We start from the raw sequence: 10,505 nt of genomic DNA, 5'->3' as shown, positions 1-10,505 counted from the left end.
AACTACTTCACAGTTAGGGCGGCTAGGAGCTGGAACCAACTTCCAAGGGAAGTGGTGCTGGCCCCTACCCTGGGGGTCTTTAAGAAGAGGCTGGATGCCTACCTGGCTGGACTCATTTGAGTCCCGTTTCTTGTTTTGGGGTTTTGTTGTTCTCCCGCCCTGGCGGGGGGTCGGGCTAGAAGATCTACTAGGTCCCTTCCGACCCTAAATCTATGAAACTATGACTAGCTGGCTAAGCAGCAGCTTGGCAGAAAAAGAGTTGAAGGTTACAGTGGACAGTGCTGAATATGTACCATTGTGCCTTTGCAGACCAATATGCCGTTAGTCCTCTTTGCAACACTGGGAAGTTTGTTGACAGTAGGTCAAGAGAAGTGATTATTCTCCTCTATTCAGCACTGGTGAGGCCACATCTGGAGCCCTGTGCCCAGTTTTGGTCCCTCCACTATAAAGGACAAAGACAAATTGAAGAAACTCCAGTGGAGGGCAACAAAAATGGTTGGGGGCTAGGGCACATGATTTCTGAGAAGACGCTGAGAGAACTGGGCTTATTTAGTCTGGAGAAGAAAAGACTGAGAGGGGATTTAATAGCAGCTTTCAAGTACCTGAAGGGTAGTTCCAGAAAGGATGGAGACAGACTGTTCTCAATGGTGGCAGATGGCAGAGCAACGGTCTCAAGTTGCAGCAGGAGAAGTTTAGGTTGGATATTAGGAAAAACTCTCTCATTAGGAAGGTAGTAAAGCACTGGAACAGATTGTGGAATCCCCATCGCTGGAGGTTTTTTAGACCTGGCTAGACAAAGCCTTGGCTGGGATGATATTGGGGATGGTCCTGCTTTGAACAGGGGGTTGGACTAGATGATCTCCTGAGGTCCCCTCAAACCTGTATTTTCTATGATTCTATGAATGTTATAAACAGTACAAATTTCAAAAGTATCAAATGACCTCTATCTGGATAATTGTTATGCCATTTCTTCATTATAGCAATATAAACACATTTTGCTTTCCTTGCAGAAGTGTCATGTATTAATGTCATCCTGTTTGGACTGTAACATAATTTGAAGTTCCTAAATAAAAGTGTTTCCTGCTGCAGCATGTATTGATTAAGTCATTAAATCCTGAAGACAAGGCCTTCACTGCTAAATAACAGTCAAGGCAGATCAACCTTTGTGCTTAAACAGGAAGAAACATTTTAATAACTGAGAATATTTCTTATGTGTGCCTTTAATTTACAATCACAAGGGAAGTGGAAATGCTGAAACAGATACTAACCCATTCTGAAAGTTATTAAATATTAACACAAACTGGTATCAAAGGCATGTGTCAATTGATTTCACACCATTTTTGGAAGTAAAATAAAGGGCTTTTCATAACAGAGTAAGCAGTGATATTCACTGCCCCCCCCACAGTCAAATATTTTATACAAAAAGAATTTAAAAAATATATAATTACTTCATATTTCAATTTTTCACCAGCTTTGGCTTTTTTCAAACGTTCAAGAGCTTCCTGGTGCCCTTTTTTAGATTTTTTCTCACGCCGAGAACGTGATGCTGCAAAACTTCCGGAATCAGACATATCTGAAAGTTCATTGAAAACAGAAGTAAATTTTTAAATCATTCAGTGCCTTTATCTTCCAATATTTAATCCAACGTGACATTTTACTAGAGAATGTCTTAACAAAATGATAGTTGTAGTGTTGACAAAAGACAGACTAATCAGCACCACTCTGCATCATTTTGCATAGGCTACCATAAACACAACTTCTTCACCTTCTCAAAATAATTACTCTAGCAACTGCAGCAATGGGGCTTTAGCAGCAGCAGCAGCAACATTAACAAATTTACTGATGCTGCTGGGACAGCGATGCCAGCAACTACACGGAAAAGCCCCACAGGCCAGATCCAAAGATGAGACATCCAGCCCACAAGAAATGCTCCAGTACAGACCTATTCATGAGAGCTGGACAGTCCTGGCTTACACCAAGTTCATGACTACACTGTTTTCAGAACAAACTAGCACAGCCAAACTGGCCCACAGCCAAAAATAGATGCAACACAGCTTTACCATGGCATGCTTATGGCACCATGCTAAAGCAGCTACTTCATGCACTTTTTGTGCTGCTATCCCTGGCAGGCAGGGTGGTCCCTTGCACGGACAGTGGTGTCAGGCACACTTGGAGCCCCAGACCACACCACTGCCTCAGCACCGGTAGGCCCCACACAGCCAAGCTCCCACAACCACCGGGGAAAAGCTGCTTTAGCAAGGCGCCCAGTACCCAGCAGAGAGGAATGTTCCTCATGTGGCACCTTCCTCTGTCCATGCACAGCCCAACTCCACGGCAGCCCCAGTGCTCAGGTCCCCACTCTGCACACAGCATTACCATGGCAGCGGCAGCAGGAGCCAACAATGGTCCTTGTTTCTGAACAAAGTACCCTGCGACTGCTCCCCAGAGCCCCCTCTTGCTGCTCGCTGGGACATGTAGTCTGCTGTGGGTTCAGGCCAGCAGCCGGGCATGAGGACCAGACTATGCTTGCCAGGGTGCTCCAGGCACATGGCCATAATCATCAGCTACAATGACCAAAATAAGCCGATAATGTCATTTCTCTTTTTAATCAGTGCTGATCCAACAGCCAACTGATATATCAGTGCATCCCTAAATTTATACCACTGTCAGGTGCAGGTGTCAGCCCAGATCTGAACTCTCTCACAAATATGAACAAAGTACATTCAGCCAGCTTGTGTTTTGGAAGAATGAAACATATTGCTGTCCTTAAAAATATTTTAAAAATTAACTCTAGATTTTTTTCTTATCTTACAGCTCAACATTCAGGATCGCTAGCTTTTTCAATTAATAAATGCACACACTAATAAAAAAACTTTTTTATTTTATAAAACATCTAAGTTCTGAAGAATAAGCTACTCAGCGTGCCTTCCTGGCTCTGTGGCTCCACTGGTGACCTGCCACATGGACTGCCCCAAAGCTGGAGACCCAATTCTTTCCTCTCCTCTGAAGTTGAGCCAAGGGTCTATGGAAGCCTCAAACTAACACAAGACACTAAGGGCTTTAGAGCTCCTCACTTCCTACTGGAAGATTAATGTCCGTCTCCTGCTCCAATAGATCGAGATCCAAGGGAACTGTGGAATGGCTGCAACCTGGGTCACCCAGCCATTATGGTCCTTCCCTGTGTGAGGTACGCCTGCCACCATGATGGAGCAGATGACCCCCATAATACCCTTAAGACCAGCCTCTGGGACCTTTAAGGGTGGCTTGATGGGTTATTAGGTCACACACGGTGGCAACAGAGAGGATGAGCCTGTACAGCAAGCACCCTTAGGGGTCACTGTCATCTGCTCTGTACAACAGAATCACACTGTTGAGATTATCCAGTTTAAATGTTATGGTTCTTCTTCAGAGACAAAAGCCTAACAAACAGAACGAAAGGGTAGACAGACCAGACATTTATGCTGGTAAAGCAATATGTAGTAAAAGGCAAAAGACTTATAAATGTTCTATCTGAATGTCCAGATTCAGTAAACAGATCCCATCAGCAGAGATTCGTTGATGTTTGGTGAGCTCCAAGGAGATGTAGTTTTCTGCAGGCAAGCTAGCATGAGACTTGCCCTAATCCACATTACAGGTCCAACACCTTAGTTAAATGTTAAATGTGACTTGTCCCCCACTACCTGAAAAGTCTGTCCAAGGGCGAGGAGAGAGAAATGTAAAGACATTCATATTGAAACAACTGAACAATTATTCCCACCAGAACTTGGATGCACAAGTATGCATGCACAGTATGAAAAGAAACGTTTTCTGACAATCTAGTACGTAGTCAAATAAGATACAAGAGTACACTAGTCTCTGAACCAGAATGCAAAATTTCTGACACAAGATGAGACCAGCAACTTGTTTGAACTACATCAGGGTACCTTCTAAGTGGTCAGGGACTGCACCAGTGGGGACCACCTGCTGTGGGAGCCACAGGCCCTATGCTGTACATGCATGGGTACTCCCCCATGCACACAACACCTGTACAGGTGTCCTCCAGCCCCACCCTTGGGCACTGCATGGGTGCTCCCCTGCTCCCTGCTGCACTGCACACGGTACCCTGCTTCACCTGCAGCTACACAACCAAAGGACTTCCCCACTGCACCACGCCCTCTGGGCACTCTGGGTCTTCAACTCCCCCAGCACTATGGACTGCCCCTCTGGGGCTAGGTCAAGCAGGAGAAATCAGAGGAGGGAGCTGGAGCACTGCAGCTAGAACAACAAAGGAAGCAGTGGCCAGGTGAATCACAAGTTAACCCATCACAGGCCACATGCAGCCCACAGGCTACCAGTTGGCCAGCCTTGAATTAACATCAAGACCATCAGCTCTGTCATTTTTCACTTACAAACCTTGACCACCTGCTTAACTTTCAACAGGACTGATTTTGATTTGTGTTGCCAAAACGTTGGCCCTGATGGTGGTATGTGCACTAAGATGAGACTCCTGGAGATAGGTGGGAAACACCATTAACCGTGCCCTCAACTTAGAAATTTGCTGCAATCATGAAGCTACAGGAAATGTCAGAAAAATCGTGTGATGGAGAATGTATGTGCTTCAGCACTGGTTACTTTGCAGCAGCTTGGAGGAAAGCATGGAATGAAACCACCGTTCGGAATAAACACCTAATTTCCAATCCAACAACAAAGCCTCCTGGTTTTGACCTTCCGCGGAAAATATGGAAGGCTCTAAAACGTATCTGAGCTGGAAATGGCCACTGCAGTCACCTGATCCACAAATGGAGTATTAGGAGTTCTGCAAAATAGGACTGTGGCAATCCTGATCAAACTATGGACCACATAACAATGCTGCCCTCTATACAAATTTGACAGCAGCATTGCGGAGATACATTCTCTTTCCTCAAGGGCATCAGATTGGTTAACTAACCTTAAACTGAACCTATAATTGTTGCTCCAAATCAGCCATATGAAAGAAGAAAGTATACTTTGCATATGCAGAGATTTTTTTTTCCCTCCAAGCAAATGCACAGGAGATTCCCAACCCCCCTGGGCTACTCTGATTCTACAGGAGGAGGAGGAAGAAGAAATCCAGGGCTAAGGGAAGTGATGCTGCCAACATATGTCTGGATGCATGTCTATGCATGTGCACACATCTGCCTGAGGTGTGACCATGTGTGCATGTCTGTCTGTCTGGGGGAGTGTATCTGGGCCTGCGGTCACCTGCATCTACGCGGGCCCCTGCCCACCCCACAAGTGACGCTTTGTGCAACCCCTCCCAACCGGCTTGGAGGCAAGGGAGAGCATGCAAGGAGGGCGGGGAAGGAGTACCCGCTTTCAAGGCCCCATGGAAGGGCTCCCACCCAGAAACGTGCAAACGCCGCTGCAGCCCGTCCCGCCCGGCCGCGCGTGAGGTGCAAGGGGAGTGGGGGAGGGAGAAGGGGAAGCCGTGCGCGGCCGCCCGGCAAGGGCTCGCGCCGCTCTCACCCGTGCGGCCGGCCTCCCTCTCGGCCATGACGTCGCCCGGCGTCCCGCGCGCCAAAGCGCCTGAAAGTGGCGCGAGAGGCCGCCCCAGCCACCCGGCCGGCCCGCCAGCCAATCACGAGCTGCGGAGACTCTGTCAGGCCGCAGCCGCAGCCGGCCCGCCCCGAGGTCGAGGAGGAGGAGCCGGAGGGGCGCGCGGGCGCGTTCGGGGCTGCGGGGAAATGCTGTGTTTCGCGGCTCCGCCGAGCTGGGGCGGAGCCGCTCGGGCGGGCGGAAAATGGGAGGAGGAGAGCGGAGGGGAGGAGAAAAGTGGCTGCCACCGGCCGGGGGCGCCTGGGAGGGGAGGATCGTGTACTTACGGGTCTGTATACATGCATGTACACACACGTGTACTCCCACACACGTAGACATCACACGCACATATATGTATATACACACATACATATTTATCTGCATGGGTGTACATGTGTGTAGCTGTCCATGTAGGGGGTGTCTACACATAAATGTGTGTGTGTATTATATATACATACAAAAAACTAGAACTCTTGGTTCCAAAATGATACCTTTTATTAGACCAACTGGAAAATGGCAAGAAAATTGTCTTTTTCTGCAAGCTTTTGGGATCAAAGTCCCTTTGTCAGGCTCTGGGAAAAGTGTAGATGGTACAAGATGGTAAAAAGTCCCCATAGGTAGGAAATAAACTTCATTTTTACACAGAGGGAGCTGAAGATGGAAGTCTGTCCCTCTGGGTCCATGACAGTGTCCTTGTGAGCTGTGTTGAGTAGCTCTTTGATATGTTGGTCAGGTAGAATTCCTTCCCTGGAGGAGTCAGATGGCAGGCAGGGAGGTAAAAAAAACTTCCTCGTTCTGCAATGAAGTTTAAAATCCAAAATTGGCTAAAATTCGGCATCTTCCATATTTCAGGGGTGTACTTGGTGTACACACACCTACATGTATGTGTATATATGTGTGTGTGCACATGAGTGTATGTGTGTGTGCACACATGCATGGGGGTGTAAGTGGCTACCTGTGCACATGCATACACTCAGGTGCATGTACACATATATACATGCACACACACACCTACATGTACAGCCACATATATCCCCCCCACCCCCACCCCCACATAGTTGGGCTGGGGTGGCACAGGTGCTAAAGCATGGGGTTCACAGCCCAGAGTTTGGAAGTTTGAGGCCATAGCAGAAGTGCACACAGCGCAGCCCTGTCAGGTACCAACGAATCTGCAACTTCCACTAAATGTCTTGTCACACAAGAACCCGAAAAAAGGAAAGGACACACACACACATACCACATACACCCCCACACATACATGTGTATAACAAAATATGCACATCCCCCCACACATGGATATATACAGGTATACTGACATACACCCAAATATCCATACCCCACATACACACACATTTTTATATATGTATATACACAGACACACATGTATACACACACGTGTGTATATGTGGGGTATTTATGTAGGCACACATATATACACATATACAGTGAATGAAATAGCAGGGACTTGGTGGGAGCTCTCATGACTGGAGCAGTGTCATGGATGGGCACAAATTATTCAGGAAGGACAGGCAGAGGAGAAAAGGAGGAGTTGCGCTTTATGTAAAGGAGCCATATGATAGCTCAGAGCTCCAGTATGAAACTGGAAACAGGCCTGTTGAAAGTTTCTGGGTTAGAGTCAGAGGGAAGAGCAACAAAGGGGATGTTGACCACCAGACCCGGCAAAGGTTTTTAAGACCCAGGTAGACAAAGCCTTGGTTGGGATGATCTAGTTGGGGATGGTCCTGCTTTGAGCAGAGGGTTGAACTAGATGACCTTCTGAGGTCCCTTCCAACCCTAATTCTATAATTCAATGTATATCCACATACACATCACACAGGAATCTACATAGACACATATACCCACATACACATACACACACGTACACCCACACAACTGACCCAACATGGTTAACTTCTGGCAGGCAAAGAGCCCAAATGGGAGGACAATTTTTTTTTGGTAGCAGTAGAATAAGGTGAACTCTAGAGACAGCGTCTCTGTTTGGGAGACCTTTCTGAAAGAGGCCCAAACTCTGCTAGGTAATACCTGGTTTTGCATTCCAGGATCTCACATCCCAGGCAGTGAAATACACTGACATTTCCTGGAGAAGCCTCCTCGGATGGAGGTGCCCCCAAACATGGGGACACCCAGCATCACAATGGCGTTCTGTTTTTCCTGCAGTTGCTGTACTATGCTTCTCAGATATAAGATTTAAAAAGGAAACCTGGAGACTACAAGTGAGAGAGGAACAGTAGGAAAAAAACCCTGATCTTCCCCAGTTGACTTTCTCTTTTGGCATCCACTCTCTGCCACTGTGTGACACAGGCCTATTTGATGTGCATTGGGAGCGGAGGGCCAGTGCTCATCAAGTAAACCTAAAAGCCCCGCTTAATCTAGGGGTCCACTAAGGCTAGGGACAGGTATTCAAAAAGCCTGAGCCTGAATTGATTCAATCAATTAGCCTTTTACGACCAGGTAACACACTGCCTTGACACTGGAGCTGAGGCAGTTGTCATCTACCTGGACTTTAAGAAGGCCTTTGATAGAGTTTCGCATCCTATTCTCATAAGGAAGCTAGCAGGCTGTGGAGTGGATGCTTACACAGTCAGGTGGGTGGTAAACTGGCTTAGGGACTGCACCCAGAGAGTGGTGGTGGATGGGTCATTTTCAGCCTGGAAGGAGGTGGGCAGTAGTATCCTGCAGGGTTCGGTCCTTGGACCCGTGTTATTTAATATCTTCATCAGCAATTTGGACAAGGGTGTGGAGAGCAATCTATCCAAGTTCACAGATGACACCAAGTTATGGGGCAAAGTTAATACACTGGAGGGCAGGGGACGGATACAGGCCAGTCTGGACAGGTTGGATCAACAGGCAAAATGAAACAGTATGCAATTCAACAAAGACAAATGCAAGGTACTCCACCTAGGGAGGAGGAATCCCCAGCACACCTAGGTTGGGGGATGACCTCCTCAGCAGCTCAGCAGCTGAAAGGGATCTTGGAGTCATAGTTGACTCCAAGATGAACATGAGCCAGCAGTGTAACGAAGACATCAACAAAGCCAATCGCACCTTATCGTGCATTAGCAGATGCATGACCAACAGACCGAGGGAAGTGATGCTCCCCCTCTATGCGGCATTGGTCAGGCCACAGTTGGAGTACTGTGTCCAGTTTTGGGCGCCACACTTCAAGAGAGATGCAGAGAATCTGGAGAGGGTCCAGAGGAGGGCCGCTCATACGATTAGTGGTCTCTGTGCAAGACCCTACAAGCGGAGGTTGAGGGATCTGGATCTCTTCAGCCTTCACAAGAGACATCTGAGGGGAGACCTTGTAGCAGCCTATAAGTTTATCAAGGGAGGACAACAGAGAACTGGAGATGTGCTATTTACCAGTGCACCCCTAGGAATAACTAGGAATAATGGGTACAAACTAGTGGAAAGTAGATTAAAGTTAGACAGTAGGAAGAAATTTTTCACAGTAAGGGTGGCCAGAATCTGGAACAGGCTGCCAAGAGAGGTGGTACTATCACCTAACTTGGAGGTCTTCAAAAGGAGGCTAGACAGGCACCTGGCCTCTTTTCTGCCTGGGGCAGGGGCTTGGACACAATGATCCTTCGGGGTCCCTTCTGACTCTACAATCTATGAATCTATGAATCTTTGCAGGTTAGTCTAACATGGCTAGGCTGAACTGGTTTGAAACTGGACAGACCTTGTCTCTGGACTGAGGAAATTCGGGCACGTGCCTGCAGTGGCTCAAGCCAGAAGCTGGGGGTGCTAGAGCAGCCCTCTCTTCCCTTCTGCAGGGAGCTGAGCTAAGAGGTTGTGGCCAGGCCCCAGCAGGATGCTCTCATTAGGGACGTCTTTCTTCACAGTCCCAGGCTTTTCCACAATGACTCCTCAAGAGGCGGGAGTGTTGCTGACCCCCAGCCTGGGCTAGCACGCTCAGGCAAGGGGGAGTGTGCAGTGCATGCATCTGTTGATGATCTGTTTTCAGTCTCCCTCCCTGCTTCATCATACTGTCTGCAGCAAACTGATAGGCAAGCAAGCAGAGTGGGAGAGGGGACAGGGACTGATAACAGTCTTTACCACCCAATTAGCAAAACAATAACCTCTCTCCACATTACTTCAAACTTCTTAAACAGCTTACTGGCTGACCTGTTGATTAGCTCCAAAAGCCCATATTCTGTCTGCCTATCCCAGTGAAATTGGAGAGAGACACACATACAGACACCTCTCAGCACTAGCTAGCATACCACGTGCTGGCTACAGTCCCTGCTGTGGCAGAGAGGAGGAAGGGATCTCTGCTTAGGCAATGAGTGGTGATGGGGGGACGAGGGGAGCATGGGGAAGCCAGCAGACCCTGCTGTGCCTGCAGGTCTGTGCTGAGCTCCAGCCAGGGAGCAAAGGGGAGGGGCCAGCCCTGCTGTGGAGCAGAGACCCCTGCCCAGCCCAGAGAATATGTCGGGATGCTGGGGGACTCTGATTTAACTTACACCAGCAAGGGGTCTGGGACAGACATAGCATAAACTGGTTTGACCCAAATCAGTTAAGTCTGGTATTATATTCAACCAGATTTATCTCAAACTGATTTCAGCCATTTTCAGATGTTTATCTGTATTGAACATCTGTTCTGTTACAGGTTTAAACCAGTTTCTGATCACTTAAACCAGTTTATGTGTAATGTCTGTCCCTAGCCTAAGTGCCGATCAAGTGATTATGGGGGACAACTAAAGAAAACAGTGACAGGAGTGAGGGTCAAAGGTAGAGTGCACTGGACAGTGCCCAATGGCCCTCAAACTAGTCTTGTATGACACATGAGGTTGGGCAAGATGGACCTATGGCCTGATCCAGTAAATGGCAATTCTTATGTTCTTATGAAACACAAGATATACTCATAAGGTGGCAGAAAAGCCATGTTGCATAAATTGCTGATTTTAGCCCCTGGAGGCTAGTCCAAT

The 10,505-nt window shown here is 47.8% G+C and overlaps 1 protein-coding gene across 2 annotated transcripts in view; it reads right to left on the bottom strand.

Moving 5' to 3' along the window:
• The window catches only part of POLA1 (DNA polymerase alpha 1, catalytic subunit), a 367,464-nt gene extending 361,826 nt beyond the window's left edge, over window positions 1-5,638 (bottom strand). The window contains exons 1-2 of one of the 2 annotated variants that reach the window (XM_019524513.1): window positions 5,485-5,638; window positions 1,449-1,573 (exon numbers count right to left, since the gene is read on the bottom strand). In XM_019524513.1, the coding sequence (XP_019380058.1) occupies window positions 1,449-1,573; window positions 5,485-5,512 (153 nt within the window). In that variant the 5' untranslated portion in view covers window positions 5,513-5,638. The remainder of the gene's footprint in view (window positions 1-1,448; window positions 1,574-5,484) is intronic. The other variant, XM_019524511.1, reaches the window with a different exon arrangement.
• Window positions 5,639-10,505: the final 4,867 nt, after the last annotated feature.

Source organism: Gavialis gangeticus, unplaced genomic scaffold, assembly GCF_001723915.1.
Source record: "Gavialis gangeticus isolate Ggan-Ray unplaced genomic scaffold, GavGan_comp1, whole genome shotgun sequence".
Lineage (NCBI taxonomy): Eukaryota > Metazoa > Chordata > Crocodylia > Gavialidae > Gavialis > Gavialis gangeticus.
This window is presented reverse-complemented; position numbering and strand designations above follow the sequence as displayed.